Source organism: Musa acuminata, chromosome BXJ1-9 (assembly GCF_036884655.1).
Source record: "Musa acuminata AAA Group cultivar baxijiao chromosome BXJ1-9, Cavendish_Baxijiao_AAA, whole genome shotgun sequence".
NCBI classification, from domain to species: Eukaryota; Viridiplantae; Streptophyta; class Magnoliopsida; order Zingiberales; family Musaceae; genus Musa; species Musa acuminata.
Window position 1 is genome coordinate 5,749,315 of NC_088335.1, and position 20,941 is coordinate 5,770,255.

The following is a 20,941-nucleotide window of genomic DNA, read 5'->3' on the forward strand; positions in this document are numbered from 1 at the left end:
ACTTTTATCATTCGTCATCATCGAAAACATAATTCGGATGTTAAAATTACTTTTTTGTCTATTGTTTTCGTGCTTTCGTCGATAAAATCATTAGCATTAAAATAAATAGAACTATATGTTTAACTTTTCGTAACTATAGAAATTTCAATATAAATTTTTAAGTTTAAAAATCGAGATTCTAAATCAGTCTAACTACATAAGAAATTTTATAATTAGCCTGCTAATATTCTTAGTAATAATATTTAAGAGGATATATTTAACTGGTAACTATCAAATTTTGATTGTCTAATATGATTGGGTATTAGAGTGTCTTATGTTAAGATGATGTCAGGAGAGTGAAATGTTTTGTCAAAATCTTACCAGAACTACATCGGGGGTATTAACCCGATAAGATCCCTTTCGATTAAGTTAGTTTAGGTTCGAAGGATTTCATCCAGTGTTGAGTTTTAGAGGATAATTAATCCAAGAGAATAAGATGTCTAACAGCATAATTGTGGTCCTATATATAGTGTGGAACGCGATAGTCAGGTAAAAATTATGATTAATATATGAATAATTATGCACATCGTTTAGTCATAAATGGGACTATGAAGTCATGCACTAAGTCCGGAGGCATACGAGTAATGGTGTATCAGTTCAGCCTTTCATTGATGCCACGTGGTCGATTAAGTTACCCTCCTTGGTGTCATGCTTCCTGTTTTATACGTTCTGCCCCCTATGTGCCACGCCGACAGAGAGGGGGCGAAGCATCGACTGCAGTAATCACATGTCAACTAACAATAAGATGTTGTAAGTGTTGGACAGATGAGGAGGACACGATGATAGCTGTCCACGTGTCATGACCCGTATCAATACGCTCTTGCAAGTTTACTCTCATGAACGATAAACATCTCCAATTATTCCATATTTTCCTTCTATGCATTTCTCTCTGTCTACTTATATTTATCTATATTCTTTCATTATTTTTCTATTCATTTAACATCTATTTTGATTTTCATATTGTGGTGAAACCCGGAATAGTACTTACTGTATAGAAATCGCACTCTAATGTCATATATATACTCTCTCGGACCGGCAACAACCAAAAGTTGACCTTCTCAAGTATAGAAATTTCCATTCCCTTTGCCTAGGAGAAATAAACATCGAATTCTTAATACAACTAGGAATTGACCTTCTCAAATCACCCTGCCACCTTCACCAACCCTTTGTTGGAGATCTACCAAATAAGGGAGGTTGAATCTTCTGCCCGGTGGAGAGAGAGACCGGTAGACAGCATTCTGACCTTCATCAGTAGTCGTATACCTGAGCCATTTAGGACCAACATTGATACCTCTGCTCCGTTGGCTGAAGTAGCACGAGAGTTAGTAACTGCCGTCGGCTTTAGTAGTGTGTAAAAGATCTCCATGCAAGCCTTCTATAATCAACCCATACAATCCGAGTCAAGATCATAAACACCCCGGCAAACATTTGTGTGACCACGTTGCTCCGCTTCTGACGGACAGGAGAGCAGCCTCACGCCGGCGTTAATTTTAGTGCGCACCTGAATTTTCCGGGAAAGTACATCTTTCCTCATTGTTGGACTATCCACCAGTGATTAAAATGAAAGGCCAAAGTAGATCGCCTGTTAAAACAGAACAATAGCACATTGACCATGCAAGATTACTTTGGCCTTCTCGAAACAAAACGAAGGCCGAATCCCTAACCGTTACCACGGCAGTTCTGTTAATGCAAATCACATAAATTGGGTAGCTGAACCACCCATTTACAATCCTCTACAAAAGGAACACAGCCTTTGCCCTTGTTGCTCCATGGATTAATTACCTCTTGGTTCGGATGGAGATGTAGAGGAATATCCACAGTGGCCAACAGCATCTGTTAACTAGAAGGACATAAATTAGGGCTTGACCTGCCTTTCCAATACAAACCTAGAACGTCGACAAAGCAAAGACAAGATGTTCAAAGAGAGTTACTACTGAATCATTCTACAGAACTGATTTCTGTGGCTATGGACCCATTAATTGTTGTCAGTACCATCAATTTTCCAGGAAGACTTGTTGCTCAGATCCTTTTGAGGCATGTTTTCCTGAGTGTTTGATTGCTCTAGGTTCCTGCTTTAGCGGGGTATGATAAAAGAGTTATCTGACTTGTCCACATATATAATGAAGTAGAATCTGATGTTTACATATTAAAGGAAGCCTTTTGTATCGTCTATGGATGTGGTAATTGGCCTTTTTACATATATTATCAATGTTGAGGTACCTGAACCTGTTGGAGAAGTTCCTCAAGTTCAACAGTAATTTCTGAGAATGTAGGCCGTTTAGCAGGATTTGCCTCCCAGCATCTCTGCATCAAGTCCAGCAATGTAGGATGTGTTTTCTGGGGAAGCACAGGACGAAGCCCCTGATATTGGAAGTAAACACGATATAAGCTTCTACATGACAGAACACCCGCAATCAACAGCATATTTACGTTGTCCAATACCAACTTCTAAATAATTTTTTAAACCATGTAAAACATATGGGCGCTTCAAAACAATTACAGAAATTTATTACAGAAAAAAGGGAGAGATTATATTGATGTTGCATGGATATGGACTTGCAAATTGGCTTTGGACATTTAATATATCTCATTTGGCAAAAGATTGATGACCTATGGATACTAGAAAATTTGCTTGCCATAAAGGGATTATGTTCTGATTCTGAAGAAAATACAAGTCCATGAGAGCTTCAACCAAGAAAACACATGAGCTTCAGCCAAATAGTCCTGACCTGGTTGGCAACAAATCTCCCTTAGTCCATGTTTCATTTTTTATAGTGTTTGAGTATATGAATACTCTTCTCTAAAAGACAAATGGGTCAATTTTAATTGTCATTACTAATGATGCTAAACCCATAGATGATAAATTTGGTATGTGACAACCCCAATATTAAGACATATCGGGCATAATTTTTGGTATCCAATTCAAGAATACAGGACACATTGCCAAATTTTCAATAATTCAATATTACTTGCATGACAAAAACCACTTATTCCTAGATAAATCACATGAGTTAATCTGGTTTTATTTATTAAAATACAGACCTGCCTCACTCCTAGGGCAGCTTGCAGAGGCGACATGGACTCATATGGGATCTGTACATCAACACAATTATAACAATACCTCAATAAATCAGATGGTATGACCCTCGATTGACGTTGCCTAAGAAGTAAGTTTAACTGGGAAAACTTTAGTGCACCTTTGATGTTGCGAGCTCCCAGAGCACGATCGCAAAACTGAATACATCTGCTTTCTGATCATATGGTTGATGATTTATGACCTAGAGAGATACATAGAGAAATATATGAATCACAAAAGAATATGGACCAAATATTTGAAGTAGTACAACAGGAAGAAATAAGAGAACTATGCATATTTTAGAAAAGCAAAATGCTGACATGTATAACAGCCATTTTTGACCTGAAAAGGGGAACATATATAATATTCCAGATCTCAATCACTATGAAAGTTTATTATCTCCATTACTTCTATGACACAAGACAGGCTTATATACTCTGATATATGAAGTACAATATGCAATTTCCCCTCTTTTTAAGTTTTTATATTACCAAATACCTTTGTTTTTTTAATGTTAAATAATCTTCAGTCTCCACATAATTAATCGCATTCTTCCTTATATGACATCCTTCAAAATAAATTCCATTTAATTATGAAAATCAAAGGACAACAATTGCAATGCCCGCCACATTCATCTTTAAAGGATTCTCCATAGACACTATATGTTTCAGAACCACTATCACCTGATATATATTACATAAATAACAATAAAATTGGCATTAAAATTTTAGGTAAATGGAATTGTTGTTCATTTTTTTACATTGTTCTTCTAAGTTCCATCTTCATTCTTCCTGAGCTTTTGGGACCGATGAGATGGGCACCCAGTGTGTGTGTGAGAGAGAGAGTCTGAGTGAGAGAGAGAGAGAATGAAGAATGATGCTAAAAAAATGCTTAATTTATTGAAGAACCACCATGAGAAACGAAATCAATGTTTGCACTTATTTCTAGGCCAATGTGTAAATAGTGCAATTGGACATTTATTCGCTATCATATTTAGAAGTTCTAGTTTCTCCTAGTTCTTCTATTTCACAAATTCAAATGTAAAAGCAGAACTTGTAGCAGCATATGATAGAAAAAGCGAATGGTGAGAAGTGATTGCATCATTAGTTATCCACCCACATCCAACCATAACCGAAAGTCTTGTTCCGGAATACTTGCAGACCCAAAATTGGTAACCATGATAAATGAAAATTATGATTATGCAGATGAATGTTTATAAATTAAAAGTTGTGTATTGAATAGCACTGAGACTGGGCATGAATGGAATTTTAGTGACACTAAGAGAAAAAATTTCGAAGTATAATTCTAATAGTGCCATGCAAGGAATATGTAAGAGATGAGAATACTGAGATGGATGTACAGACTTATTACATAACATAGAAACAAAATTTTTCACTTATGAATCATTAGATCTAGCCCCAATAGAGGATAAAACAAGTTCTAAAATAATATGAATGTTATGACTTGATGAATTCTTTTTATTGCAACAAGTTGTAAAGCATATCAGAAGAATTAGAAAATTGCGTACTCAAAATTAGTCGGAACATTATTACACCCTGATAGAGATGAGAACATTATTACGTAACCAAAATTAGTTGGAACATTATGACTTGATGTTGTTGTTGTGGTCATGATACATAAAATCTGAAGAATCAGAAAATCAAACATCTAGTTCTTGAATGCATATCATCTTTGAAATTATGATATTTTCCATTACACAATCTAAGTTTAGGCAGAAAAAGACTAAAGACACACCTCAGGTGCCATCCATCTATATGTTCCAGTTTCTGCTGTCATAATTCCTCCTTGATTCAGAATTCGAGCAACACCAAAGTCTGCCACTTTCACAACCTAAATGACCAATAGGTAGAAAGAAATTTTAATGAATAAAAGGACTACTTCATAGCACCTGTTGGTCAAAGAAAGCATCACATGTTTGTGAACATGTGCTTGCCGCATGAACACCAACATGAACATATTGCGGAAAGGAATAATAGATTTCAAATAATTAGATTTTCATTTTTTAAATGTAACTGAAATTTTTTTTAGCCATGAAATAAGGTTCTATTTTGATTGCTGAGAATTAAAGAACAAAGAAAACTGGAGTACAGACAAAAAAGGAAAGTAACCTTTTATTTGCCTACATGTGAATGGAGAAAAAGCAGATATATCATTAAGCATTAGCATTACAACTAAGTTAAATAAAAGAAGCATCACAGCTCTCTGAGAAAATGCAGCATGAAAAATAATAAGCAGCCTTAGATTTTAACGTCATGGAGTAAGACACATGGACTTTTGTCCATCATTAAGTTCTACTAATATCACTAGTCAAACTAAGAAACAGCAAATCCATTTCTACAATTTGTAATAAAGTCCCTTTAGTTATTCCAACGATTTATTGGTTCATCTATGATCTAACCAACATGATCTCACAACTTGAGACCTGTCTAGATTTTAGAAGACCAGTGTACTCTGTATTTATGCTCTTTACAAATCCAAGGACTAAATCACTTGCAGGATACAACATAGAGACAATATGCCTTCTGAAACCCTTAATGAAATCATTAAAATTAAGACTTAAAAACAAAGGCCATAAAGTAATATTAAATTTCTTATACAAGAAGTGCAGTTGTCAGGCACACAAGAACCTACTAAAAGGGCATACCTAGTGCACGAGGCTCCTACGAAAATGAGATATAGGGAGAATCAATATATACAGTCTTACTTTAAATACTTAAAGAGGTTGTTTCCATGACTCAAACCCTGGTCTCCTAGGTCATAGAGCAATCTTACCGTTGTACCAAGGCCTACCCTCAACATTAAAAGTAAAAGATAAAATTATATATATATATATATATATATATATATATTTGTGTGTGTGTGTGTGTGTGTACCCTCAACATTAAAAGTAAAAGATAAAATGATATATATATATATATATATATATATATATATATATATATTTGCCTGTTAAACAGCTTTTTCCGAAGGTTTAACCTAAACGAATCTGAATCCAAGATCATATATCAGCAATAACAGTACCGAATTTAATGGTTTAGGTCTGTTGAATAATGTTTGTCATATTAGCTCCAGTATTCCTCACATATTTCCTATGCTGGTTTACTTGTTTCTGTTCTTTATTAACCTACCAAAGAAACAAACTTCTTAGATATCTCATATCATGTATATCAACCCTCCCTAGACTTTGCATTGATAAGAACCTTGTTCACACTTGACAGTACCATCCTTTTGGTGTAATACCAGAGCTGATTGTTCAACACAATGTGCAGACAAATGGCACTTACAGTTGTTGCCACAAATTATTTATTGCAAAGATTAGATATCTACCAACACTGTTAAACTTGATCAAAGACTGAATTCATATAAGGGAAACACATTTAGACAATTGTGAAAAATTACAATTGACCAGAATGAAGACCATATTCTGGGAAATTATAGCACAAAGAGCTGAGTACATACAAGATTGCTATCCATAAGGAGGTTGGCTGTCTTTAGATCTCTATGAATAATGTCATTTTGATGTAAATAGTCCATTCCCTTGCAAACATCAATCGCAAACCTCAGCAACATAGAGAGCTCAAGGATGTTATGATGCTTATGCAAATAGTCATACAGGTTTCCTCCATGCATGTACTCTGAAACAAAAATTCAATATGCAACAGTATAAGCACAACGCAAAATACAAAGAGAATAAGCATAAAAATAAGACACTGAAAGTAGTTCTGCTAAAATGAAAGAAACATGAGAATGAGAACAAACTTCTAACAATGGCTCATTAACGGATACTCCAAGATAAAACAAACTCATAATAATTAAGGAAGTTTCTTAAGTTTACTGATCTGCTAGATGCAGCCTTTTGAAGATGACCAGAAAGTGTGCAAAAATGAATCCACAATCAAGAAATCGATGAACTTCTGCATTTGAATACAATTAATTATTATAGACAATGATATGTTTTAGCAACATAACCTACACTGTTTACATTTCAGTTACAGAAATATACCCTGAGGAACTAATAGGGCAAAGGGCATTTCTATATGACTAACCCTAGTGATTGTGCTTCTATAACAGAAATACCAGAATGAAAAAGGGAGATGACAAAACTCGTGACTGACCTCAAATTCCATGAGCTTTCTATTTGATTAAAGTTTTTTTTTTATTTTCTTTTGCATTACCTAATATTTCACTCGCATAGTGGCTACTAGGGGTGTTCAAAGATGTTTGAACCAAACCATTAATAAGGGTCAAACCAAACCAAATTGAAAAAACAGTTTGGTTCGGTTAAAGCAAGGTACTTTGAACCATAACCATTTTGGACCTACCAAACTGAACTGGTTCAAAACTGATTAATCTGGTTTGGTTAACCAGTAATCCAATTTTTTGTTTTAAATAATTATATATATATAAACAAATGAATTGGTTTGGTTCAATGAACTAGTTCAGTTTAATTGAACCAAACTAGAATTTTGATCCAATTGGACTTACATTCTCATAAAGTTTATACCACAAATATCATTCTAAACATTCTAAACAATTGAACATATGCACAAGTGGTTTTTTATTTTTTTTACTGAAAGATGTCATAAAGGAATAATGACTACATATGCAATCCTTTTTTGTTGATGATGAGGATATGCAGTGATGCATACAAATCAACAAAAGGATTGTTAACAAAAATGATGATAAAAAAATAGGGTTCATACCTGATACGAGAGAGCAAGACTAAGAAAGGGACAAGGAGGAAGAGCCACAGAGACGAAGGAAGAGCAGTGAACTCACCAAGTCTAGGAAGGGATTTAGGGTTTTGGGGCCTTTGGGTTGAGTTGGTATTTTTTAAATTAAAATTGGTTCGATTCGGTTTGAACCGGTTAATCAAACCAAAGAAGAATACCACCACAAACTAGAACCATTTATAGCCTTCAAAATCGAATTATTCATGAACTGATTCGGACGAAACTAGTTTGGAACGGTACAATTCAGATATGGTTCGGTTCCGTTCAATTTAAACACCCATAGTGGCTACAAACCAGGGCTACAATGAAATTTGTCGCTAATCTTTGTCATGGCATATACATAATAGTGCTTTACAAAAGCAATTCCTTTGTATGATATGATACTAGATATGCGATGTCTGTTTTTAGACAAACAGTTCCCCATTTTTGTTCATTATTTTTATATCTTTTTTCATGTCAATGTTGTAGGTCCCATGGAAGTGAGAATTTTATGAAAAAATTTGATCTAGCCAAACCTAGTCATACTGTCCCTAGCCAATCCCAGTATCAAAAACTGACCTTGTGAATTATTCTTTGTTCAACCAATGGTTTTATGATATTGATTCAACTAGACGTGAAATTAAACATTTTATATTCTTCTTACTTTCTTATTACAGAAACGTTACATGTAAAAAAAACCTTATATTGTTTAAAAGTGAAAACTTAAAGCAAAAAAACAGAAGTAACAAGGTGAAATGTCAATGAATAACAGTTTAAGAAAACACTCCTGAAGTGGAAGTCCTTAGAGAGAACAGATCATATATAGGCCAGGATAAATTAGTCTGGATGATTCAATACCTATTTCAAGAAATAGCAAAGTCGGAAAAAAAGAGCAAGTTAATATAGCAAAAAATCTTCCACTTTCAGGTTTTTCTTGAAAGACAGAACAATCATTTACAGTAATGAGATACTCAAGCTCCCATGAGATGTGCTGGCCATATATACTGATTAACCATTCAGAATACTGAATTGACACCAATAGACAATTACCTGTTACTATGCAAAACTGTGAGGGCTTTGTGCATGCACCAATAAAACGAACAACATTTTCATATTGGATTTTCCTGAAAAGATTCACAATTATCATAAGAACCTTGGCCAAGAAAGCATCACAACAGCATATAGAATGAGCACTAGAAGAATAGATCAAGTGATGTGTGGGATTAGCAAAGGATAGCGAAGAACCAAAAAAAGCAATTTAATTGTTGTGATAGAATTACTGTCTATCAGAGAATGCAATGGTAAGTTGCTACACCCAGTAGCATGTTACCAGACTACAGGACATGATAAAATTTCCATGGGCAGAGATATAGCATTTACTTTAAAATGGACACTTCCTGATGGAACTCTAGGAGAAGAGGTTCATTTAAATGATCAGATCTAATAGCTTTAATCGCAACATCCTGATCCAAGTAGCTGCCATGGTACCTGTAACAATAAATAATAATAGTAATAACATATCAATACAAGTGCACTTCTGGCCCATCATATAAACTTCAGAAAAATACAGTATGTTATTTGACTTACAGTTCTCCACAGGATCCAGATGTAATTTTCTCTCCCATTTTCAACAATCTTCTGTCAATTTCCCACTCATCAGCTTTCAACTGCACAGCAAGCATCCTCTCTGTATCTGAAGAATGAGATGAATCTGACCAGGAACCCTGTAAAACTCAAAAAGGAAAAACCAAGATGAAAACTGTTCTCACCACAAATTAAGATGAAGCCTCAAAGAAGCAAGCATAGCTATCAAGTACCCACGATTATTAGCGCATCTAAAGGACAAACATGGACATGGACTAAATTTCATAGAAATAACAAGCTATCACTGAAGCAAAGACCAGAGAAAGAGATTTAAAAATCAATAAACTTATAGCAATGCAAATAATGCTATACACCTATTTTTCCAATCATAATCCTGTTATATACCCTATCATCAAGGACTAAAGTTTGCTCTTTTTTGTTGGCACTGAAATGCAAATAATGCTTTAACTAGCATAGTTTAATTGTTAGGAACTAACACAGAATATATTCCATAATTAAACATCATTTATCCACTTCAGGTTTGATATCACTGTCACATAAGAACACACCAACAAAATGTTTTCCAAATAATTGTCAACTTATAGCAAAACCTCAAAATTCTTAGTAGACAAACAACACTTATGATAGACAAGAACCTCAGTGGACCTACATCTTATTTGCAAAAGCAAGACATACCTTATCAATCAGTTATACAACCAAAAAAGCAGTTACATAAAGATTCCAATAAACCCTTAGCACAATAAAAGACAAGGTTGGAGGACCATTCATTTGATGCAAAGAGCTTCCATCATCTCCAAGGCCCAAAGGAGTTCAAAATTCTGTAATAAAAAAGAAAAAGGAGCCAAGAATCTTGAAAACAGAACACATCAAGGATTGTCTTATCAGTTGCACACTCTGTGCCAATCAATTTCATTGCGTATCTGGTAGGATTGGTGTATTAACCATGCTCCAGGTCAGCACAAGACATCAGTTCAGTAGCAGCCATTACCAGCCAATGTGTCATTCATGCATATTGTATGACATGTTGTTTATTGTATTCAGGGTCACAAAAGCTAAATAAAAAACATGCTCATGGAAAAATATGCAGGATGAAAACAAAAGAGAAACCTAGATGAAAGAACGAGAGAGAAATGGGGAGGGACAGTTTTGTAAGGAACCAATGAGAGAGAGACACAGAAGGACGCTTCTAAAGAAAGAGAACTGACAGTGTGAGAGAATGCTGTTCAATTTCTCATAGATTGGACTTTCTCATCTGTTTGAAGCAACCTGGTGATGTGAAAGCAGGTCATAGCTTTAAATGGATGGTGCTTTATCAATAGTTACATTAAAGTATAAATTCTCTAATATCTGGAAGTCTCTAATTTTTTGTACGCACTTTAAGATCATTTCATTATAACAAGTGAAGTCACAAGTGAAAGAGAGGACAAACCATGCCATAAATAAACAAGGACAAATGTACACTAAATCAGAGCTAGTTTCAAGCCTTTTCTTTATATAGTGCATAAAAGTACTTCCACATTAGAACATCAAAACTTTATCAATCTAAAACCACAACATATCTCCGATGACCCAATATATGCTGTAGATTTTCAGAAAGAAAAGATGTAAGCTAATTAAGAATTAAAAAAAAAACATTGCAACAGTTCTTCAAAGCTTAGATAACATATTTAATCAGGGAAAGAACAGAAAGCAAGTACCAGCACCTGATATAAGTTTTTATAAGAAATAAAACTATGACAGATATAGCAAAAATAATTTATTTATTTATTTGATGGAAAACAAGACAATAGTAACAGTAATTAAAAAAAGGAAGGAGCTATATACCTCATTTCTATTAAGTGCTGTCTCAATCTCCTTGTGCAAATCATCTGTTTGCTGAGCACAGTATTGCAAAATCATCAATTCTAAACAAAAAGGGGAAAAATAGCATAGAATAAAGGAAATAAGAATCATGATGCCACTTATTTATCTAGATATGTCAAAATGATATGGCTGCCAACTAGAGAACAGAGAAATGTTCATTGGTCCAATGGCTACGAAGCACAAGGATTGCATAATTTTAGCAAGACAACAAGAGAAGGAGAGAGAGAGAGAGAGAGAGAGAGAGAGAGAGAGAGAGAGAGAGAGAGAGAGAGAGACGTAGTTTAGTTAGTATCATAGAAGCTCTTTTTTTCATCTTAGCAAGAGAAAATCATTGACGGTATTGGATAAGTTCAAACTGAATATTAGGTTTGCTAGGATTGGATCACACCATCATCAAAGATTTGAAGACAAATAAGACAAAGGTCATCTTCAGAGGACTGTACAGTTAATCATCATTCACTCCTCTAGAAGAGGCTTATTTTTCACAAGTTTTGATGGAGTCAACCCATCACATTGGCCTCATTCAACAGATCTTACTAACATTTTGCCAAATTGGCAGAAACTACTAAATCATCCAAAACAAGATTCCAAAAGGAGTTTCATATCATAACTGGCAGCCAATTTTTAAGTGCCAAAATTAAGTGCTTTTAGTAAGATGAAAAAGCGCAAAATCTTCTCAATAGTCAAAGCACATCAACAGAAAGTCAAAGATGACCAAAATTATCACCATCACAACAGGACAGGCATTGGATTAAATGGACAAACTAAGTGGCTTCCAGTGTTCATCGTGATGCAGCACTTTCAGTTTAGTTTACACAGCTACAAGATGCACGGAGTAGGCTGACCCTGTCTAGTCCAGGTGTATGCTATCCTTCAGTCAGCTTTAAAAATTGTCGCCTTCTCAAAATTTCTTTCCATACAAAGACATGTCTGGGCATAAAAAAAAACAAATATGAATCTGACAGACGGATTTTCAATAAAAGCCTACCTCTTCAGACCATCCATCAACAACAAATACATCCAAAGAATATCCATCTGTTGTTGAAAAGACATGAGCCTCCCGGATATTGAGTCCAATTTCAGACAGCAATGTGGAAAGCTAAAAAGATGAAGTTGCAGTTAGAATGCGTTGGATGGTTAATGAAGAAAAAAACTATATACACCTATTATAGTATCCAAAAAAATCAACTAATGTACTAAAACTTCGAAAGTATATTTTTTTTATGAACCGGTAATTCACAGGAAAAAGATGCACCTATCTTTAGCACCAAATATCAATGGTTATAATTACAAGGTAGTGAGTGGCAGGCTGGCACACAGTCAAAAGCATGTGCTCAGACGCTCTCATACACAAGAAGTTAGTCAGGAGAAACGACTAAATTATGAATTCCATATGAATAGTTCATTGCTCTGCAGCCAATTCCAAACATGGCAAAATGAGGATTGCTTAAGAGGAAGGTTTCGATACAGGTGAAAAAGGAATAAAATCCCAGTGTTCATATTGATAATGGTTGGCATCCAGGCCAGTACAGTACTGCTACAAACCTCATGGTGATTTGATATGATTCAATCCAGCTGGTTCCTGTTCCGAGCCTAGTTAAAATGATTAATAGAAGATTGAAATGTTTCTAAGATCTTCTGAAACCCATACGTCAAGAAACTTATAAAATCGCTGGAGTAGGCACATTATGCATGTATTACAATTATATAGTTGAAATCTTGAAACAATTATAAACGTGTGGCCAAGTCAAAAGCATACATGTAAATACCTAACATCACCAAACAATCATGACAGTAGAGTGGGAGGTAGGTCCAGCTCGGTTGTTGATCAATATTATATTGTGAAGAACTTACGTGTGATATTACTCTCTTTACGTTTGATTCTAGTACACTGTGTGATACTGACAAGGTAAATAACAAAACACACGGTTTCCTGATTATACACATGGTTTCCTGATTATACAGTACAGCTAAGGTAGTTGCCAGAATGGAGATTCAACTTAGGCTAGTGCAAAGTGGGGCTGGGGAAAGTACAGCTACGTTGACTGTTGAGCAATAAAATTGTCACCACTGGCACTGCCGCACTGTACTAGTGGCATAAGCTCTATGAACCCTCTGATATGATAAACTGGGACCAATCATCAACATCATACAATGGCCCATAAAATCCATACTTATAAGCTCCTACACAAGCTATCTCTCATCTCCTCAAGATCAACAACTTACCATTGTCTTTACAACCATAAATATAGTAGATGATCTGAGGCTATGACCATCATCTTGTGTATATGTAAAAGTTTCTTTTTCTCCACACTCCACCTCTGTGTCTGTTTATTGGGAACGTAAGATCCATAATGTCAGCCACCATCATTTGCAAATATGCTATCATCTGTCTCATTGTCATCGTTGAGGACCTCACAAAGACCATAATCAAATGGAGAAGTTTTGTCATTGAAATCATTTCTTGCTCAGCAATAGCATCCAAGGCGTCAATGTACCAACATGGCATAATAACTGAGGACAGCAATGGACGACTGACAGTCAGTAATCTGATCACATCCCAACATCAGGCTCTATTCTTAATAGCGAACAGTCTCATCTTCTCGACCCTCCATGGACAAGATGGACCTCTTGTATCATTAACAAGTGGATCATCCTGGTTATCTGCCATATGTACTTAATGTATCATCAAATCCAAATTATCCTAATAGTAGTCTATCAAATTGATCTTGTTGGGGGGTTTTCATATCTTTGCCCATTCCAGTCAATGCAACCTCAGATGCATTTGATATTGAACATAAATCAGATTCTCCAACCATTTTTATGAAAGTCAGATTGCGAACTGCAATATATATTAAAAAAAGAAACTTGTAATTGCTAGATGATGCAATCTGTCATAGGATCCACACTGTAATTTTCCTCAAGTGAGAAACAAACCTCTATATTGTAGTAACCAGTCAGCTACCAATTTTCAATTAAATCATCATGTTCAATAATAGTTTTAACTGAGCTAAAGATAGGAGGAGCTTTCTTGATACATCAAACTATATCCATGATGCTAAATAGATGGAAGATTACTATGTGATCCAGAGGTGCCAAACAGTAGAGTAAACTTTAGGGCCAGTGAACAATTAATGGAGATGTCAACACCGTACTGACCTAATGATGGACATTAGTAATATACCATTGGTAAAGAAGATAGTGAGCAAGGCAAAAGACTGCCTGTTTTATTTGCAACAATCGTAGGGTATAATTCTTAACGAGAAATTAGATCAAAGGTGAGCTCTTGGTGCCTAGGGTGGCAAGATCTACCATCAACCATCACCTCGAGTCCATCCAACAAAGGAAAATAGGTCTCAAGGCAAGCTTTGCTTTGCTTAAGTTGGAAGCATATAAATATTTTCTCTAAGACAATGGATGAAACTGCTTCTAATCTTGATCTTCATAAGATTTGGAATAATGATACGATGTTAATAGATGCAATAACGATGGCCATGTAGACATGGCATTAGGACAAAGATCATGACCTTGAGTAAATATCATTTGCCCAAGACAATCCAAAAAGGTTTATGAGAGGAAGGAAAAGGGCATGAAAAAGTAGATCATGACCTTGAGCACATAAGGAAGAGCATTGCCGAGATTCAGCCTGGTAGAAGTTTGTAATTGTAATTACCTTCTTACTGGCATGGGTTGCATGGATCAAAGCATGACAATAACCCATGGTCTCAATTTGTTCGAGCCAGAGGATCCTATTGGCCACATAGCCATCATTTAAATGACATATACCACAAGACCTCCATTCACTTTTATGGGATAGAAACCCATATGATATAATGAAAATAGAGATCGTCTACCAAATTGATTATCAAACTATTGCAGATAATACATATAAGTTCCTAAGGTAGGAGCAATATCACATGTTTTTGACTCGTACAATGTTGACCTCCAATCACAAGCAGCTTCCAAGACAATGCAAACTCCTCCTGGTATTAGGACAATAGGATATGTATGTTGTTGACACCAAAGTTTGTGATGTTTTATGATTGAACTTATGTTTGGCATTTGAGTATATGCTGATGTTGTGTGCAGTTCTATGTATTTAGTTACTTCCATTTATCTTTTCCATAGCAGGATTGATTACAAGTCATACGAATAGAGAGGAAGAGCAAAAAAAAGTTCTACAAATATCAAAGAAGATGAAACGATTGATTCATTATAATACCAGGTGAGCCAGTCTATACAAATCAACACTCAGTCATTCTGACATTCCAAAATGGTGGGTATCAGTATGGCACCAACCTGTCCCAAGGTTGGTACTGATATTGGACCAGTATTAAAAACCTCATTACTACAGTTTTATTATTAACTAGGAAGAGAGGAAAAAGTTGCTTATCCAATGCTCGACCTAGCTCTCCACTTAAATTAACTCACTTTATTATTTTTATCATATCTCAATATCACTTGTATATGAGGTTGCCTAGAAAGTTAAAACTCATTGTATGGATAGAATTTTCAGAAGGGGCAAGTGCATCTCCCTGTCTTGTGTAAGTTGCTACAATATATCATAAACACAGTTGCTAGTACTAAGTTCTTTTATAGAAGTCACTAACAGAAATTCAAGCAAGATACTTCGTAGAATTTTCTTAAATATATATGATAAACAATCTAACATTAAGCTTATATTCTGTTCGACAGCACACACATCAAATACATAATTTTGGGAATAAAGCAATGTACTCAAGTAGTTTTTAACAAACGCAACCCACTGCAGATTTTAAAGAGGACCAAATGTGCATACACTTAACCCCTGCATATTCGGAGTTCAAACCCGTGATGGCAGTGAAACATAACCGCTCCACCAAGTCCTGCCATCTTAAGTAATAAAATGACAGTATCATATGATTTTATTACAATAAAATCCTGAATCAACAAGAAGAATAAATGCTTCATCAACTGTCAAACAAATTTCATAAAGAAATGTATAAGTTTACAAGTTCTTAGCCTTAAGACATGAATGAATATTAATGACATAAAATAGTTGGCCAAGCAGGTAATCATTTGCTTAGCTACTTATCCAAAGTGATTGGCCATATTTACCAATCTAAAAGCATGCTTCAAGCATGTAATACGAAAAAAAATGTTCCATTAAGCTCCAATGAACAAAATTTATAAATATGCATCTCAAGTACCTCACTAAGTAGCTTTGGTTTGTCGATTGTGGAAAAGATAATTTCATGAACCACGACACATGTAACATCACGCCTGCAAATTTGGATGTGCAAAATAGTCAGTTCCTATTCTATGAAAGTTAGTGTATGACTTCAACTTTACACACTTAAAATGGACAATTGGATGCATGAGGCTCCTGCCATTGCAGTCTGGGAGGGTCAGTGTACAACCTGACCCTTGCAAGCAATAAGGTTGTTTCCATGACTTTAACCCTAGTCACTCAAGTTTCATAACTGCAATTTTTACACATATATAGCTATCATAGAGAAGTACCAATTATTCCATGTAACCTAATGAAGCTCTTCAAGTTTCCTTCTTGTCGAGGTCAATTAAATTCCAAAAGAATACAAGAAATCCATTGATATAGTTCCAATAAGCTATAAAAATAGGATAAGGGCATCTCTTGCTGGCATGTAAAAGGATATTAACCCATTCTCATTTTTTAACACATAGGGAAGATCCAATCCTGTTCACCTAGCATGCATCTGAAAATAAACAGAACTCATTTGTTGATTCCTTGCATTGACACAAGAAGAGAACCATCATCATGAATTCTTCAAAAATAAATATACATCAGTCCTACAGATAAACCAGTTAATTCTTCATCCTCTACTTAATTTGCATATAGGATTGAGCCATATGACACTTAGCTATTTTATCTCTTTATGCAAGATCAACTATAAAACTCACTGTTAATTGTAAAATTGTAGCTGATAACTTATAGATCTATATCAAAGTAAAATTTAGATAAACCTCGAAAAACTGAGGACATGGAAAACTAGCAAAACTTGCAAAAATGATTAAAGCATAGTTCCAGCTAGAACATGACTTAGTCATAATAATACTTATTGAGTTTATGCAAGTTGATCAAAATCTGATTCACAAAGAGGAAATTCAAGGATCATCTACTTGTGTAGTTCACCTGTCTAAAGGTGAACAACACAAGTAGATGGCTTATCATTAGCAAGTAACCTTAAACAAGTTCAAATGGGTTTTCAATAGGATTCACATTGATTGCAACTTGAGATTCATGCTCATGACCATGCAGTTTGTAACCAATATCATTGAATTGAAAAATTCCTTGGAAACTAAGACTGGGTAGACACCTTGCGGAAAGAGCATCTCCAAACTCAGATTCGTCTTCAGTGTCGTCACTGTCCATTATCATGTCCAAATTCTGTTCCTCTAGCTTTGAGCAAGTTTCAAAATTAATTCCACAATCCCCACTTCTAATCACATAAGTAAGTAAATTTTATAAATGCATAGACAAGTCAAATAAGCACTTACAATGAACACAAAGGACATAGTAAGTTGGAACTAAATAGAGAAGCCAAGAACAAGATGCAACTAAAACTTGTAGTTTGACACTACTTATGGTCAAATCAAATATTAGATGGAAATGTTAAACCTAAATACTGCATTTACATGATTTCAACTCATACAGGGAAAGAAAAATAGTCAGGGAAGGAATTTCCCAATGTATAATAAAATAGTAAGGTGTTTTTGAAGCACCTAAGTTGAAAAAGAAATACAATGTGATCCATAAAATTAACAGCCACTAGTAGTAGGTGCTTCCAAGATTTGCAAGTAACATAATAGACAACTATCTTACCCCCAAAAGCAGCCTATAATAGTTGGTAGATGCAAAAATTCCCTTTGCAAGATTAATAAGCTATAATTGTAGATTACATCAATGAGAGTTCTCGAGTATGGAAAGGACTAGGAGTCTGCAATCATCATCTGTTTAGCTCATCAATAAGACTGAAGGGTATGGTATGCGCAGAGAAACAATTTTGCAGTTGAGTATTTATAGTGAAATTTTGAGCTTCCCATTCTCTCTTTCTCCATCTATCTTATATATCTCTCTTTTTTGTGTTATATGTTCTCTTTTAATCAAGATAATCTCCACTGGTAGAATGGACTAGCAGTTGTATATCACATAATTGATCCTATCAGTATCAGTCAGAAATAATTTTTCTGTTACTAGTTCAATATGAAAGCTTTAGAAATCGTACATGAGGGAAGCCTGAGAAATCAGGTTAATTTATTTGATGCTTTGTGAATTTATATCAAATAGAGTAAAACTTATATATCAAATAGAGTGTAACTTATACCTACCTAGATTTATATCTTTGCAGAATTTATATTCATAAGCTTAGCTTCAAGATATAACCAAACCCATCAAACATTTCACCCTCCCCACTCTCCTCAAGTGATAATCGTTCAAACAGAAAGCTATTATTGCAGTAATGCAGCATCGAGCAAGCAGAAAATCAAGAAAAGATCCCTAAAATTTTATGGACCATAAATAAATTCAATTTTCTTTTCCTTGATGAGACTCCACTAGAAATGATGCCTAAAGGTAATAAGTAAGAGCAGACCTTACAAGAGCATTCAACAATTCTTTCAACTGATTTATGTCTTATATGTCTAAAATCACAAAATACTCGGGGAGACATTATACTTATCAATCATACATCATGAAAAACTGAAGCAGAAGAGGGGACATCAAGAATTTTCCCAAATCTCAATGTTCTTACCCGGTAACAAACTCCAATATTAAGTTGCAAAATGTGGGATCTGCCATTATGATCTTAACACAACTTTTTAGCCAAAGAAACTGAAATTTTCTAATGAGCTAAATTGTAGGTAAAGCATAACCAAAAGCTAAATAGCCATTATAGTACATTAAGTACCTAAGGCATAGGTCATATATCAAGAACTGTAACACCACAACCATTCTAATCAGAATTTCTGAACACAACTAATGAAGACTTCGTTTGAACGGGTACCTTCAGGAAACGAACATGGAAAACTGGCCGCTTGTCTGGGTCCTTGGCTTCTTCCAGAATTTTTTTATGTATCAGAACATCTTCTGCTCTTTCAACATCCAAGTCCAGCTTGTAGCTGCATAGAAGTGCAAAATCAATCACAATTTATGAACAAGCAAGGAGTATAAATCCATATAAAGGACCAAAAAATCCCTTGATTGTGTGTAACGAAATACCACCATTCTTTTGGATATCTACTGAGAATCAAGGACAAATAACCACGAATAATTGCGAAACCCAATTACAGGAAGCTCAAATAATTCGAAGGTTAAGACACATCAGAAGTGACCAATCCACCCGAGCACAAAGCAACATACCAACTCCGCACCCAGAACCCTAAGAAAACCGAAAAGGCACCCGAGATCGACGATCCTATGAACATCACCTAGCCGGCAACCGGTTGAAATGGGCATCGAAGTGCTCCTTGAAGTAGGGATTCGACCGCGCCTCCTCGTACCCGCTCGCTACAAGCCTCTCGTAGATTTCGTTCTTGATGTCATACGCCGCCTGAGCTCCGGCCCCCCTCGAAGGCGACGAGCTCTCCCCGACCTCCTCGATCGGCTCGGCCGCTCCGCCGTCCATTCCCTGCTCCTCCCCTCGATACGATTCAAAAGCGCCGCCCGGTCGCCATCCGTCGCGAGCAAGCTCGAAGCGAGACAGCAGCTAGGGTTTCGAGGGCGAGAGTAACCGCGGGGGGAACAAGCGAGAAGGACCTTACGGTATCCGGCGAAGGGTTACGAGGAGAAATAAGGCGAAGATGTAAGAGCAGAATGGTCTTTTGGACCCAAGTAAAACAGGGTGGGGTAAGCGCCAAACGGTTTCAACTCGCATAAAGTTTTGGGCGTATAATAGAGGACGATTTCGCTCGAAATTACCAGAGGTTGTTGACATCGCTGTCCCATTTTATATTTTCTGCATAGCCTCCTCGCCTTGCCATATTTGGAGCGCCATGCGGAAAATTCGAAAGGGAATACGATCCATAAACGGGGAAAATATGATTCTGGATAAATGAAAAGAAAAAAATAATAAATCGGCCAGGCCGGTTGATTCGTACGCGCAGATAGGATAGTTCAGGAGGAGCACACATCGTTGATCCTACTCATCTATATCACGCCACGTGGGGAATACGTGGTCCCGCCGATCCGGTCAACGTTGCTGCACCGTCTGATCAACCGCAACCCTCTGGTTCATAGAACTCAATACGTAAGAAACCGGTCGGCTCAACGGGACCGAACTATGCGGGTGTAGGAACGCGGCCGGTCCACCTGGTTTCAGGCTGAACCGGTAGACAACTGAACCGCTGCCTTGACTTGGAGACATCGACTCGGTATTGAAATATAAGCAAAAGAAAAGAAAATAAAGTATGTGACATATAAACGTGTAAAATGCGAAATATAAATTTGTCTGATAGACGATGACGCAGAAGGTTCAACTACTGCAACTTGCGACCGAACCGAAATCTAAATCATTCGATGGCTTGTGAACAGTATCTCCCATCGCGACAGATATGTATTTTCTATGCTTAAAAGAACATGTCTGCTGAAACCGAAACCAAACCGACCCAT

The 20,941-nt window shown here is 35.9% G+C and overlaps 1 protein-coding gene across 3 annotated transcripts; it reads right to left on the reverse strand.

Annotated features, from left to right (window-relative positions):
• Positions 1-1,088: 1,088 nt before the first annotated feature.
• Positions 1,089-20,202, reverse strand: LOC103997420 (serine/threonine-protein kinase STY46). Of its 3 annotated transcripts, XM_018818584.2 has the most exons (15): positions 19,762-20,202; positions 19,338-19,452; positions 17,652-17,734; positions 16,506-16,578; positions 12,305-12,415; positions 11,278-11,328; positions 9,436-9,572; positions 9,229-9,336; positions 8,899-8,972; positions 6,596-6,771; positions 4,871-4,966; positions 3,237-3,317; positions 3,082-3,132; positions 2,260-2,400; positions 1,089-2,108 (listed from the first exon to the last, which is right to left on the reverse strand). In XM_018818584.2, the coding sequence occupies exons 1-15, from the start codon at positions 19,956-19,958 to the stop codon at positions 2,034-2,036; spliced, it is 1,569 nt and encodes a 522-aa protein (XP_018674129.2). In that variant the 5' UTR covers positions 19,959-20,202; the 3' UTR covers positions 1,089-2,033. The 3 variants fall into 3 exon arrangements, with proteins under 3 accessions (XP_018674129.2, XP_018674131.2, XP_018674130.2); XM_018818586.2 differs by lacking the exon at positions 19,762-20,202 and having other exon boundaries at positions 17,652-17,730; XM_018818585.2 differs by lacking the exon at positions 19,762-20,202 and having other exon boundaries at positions 17,652-17,774.
• Positions 20,203-20,941: the final 739 nt, after the last annotated feature.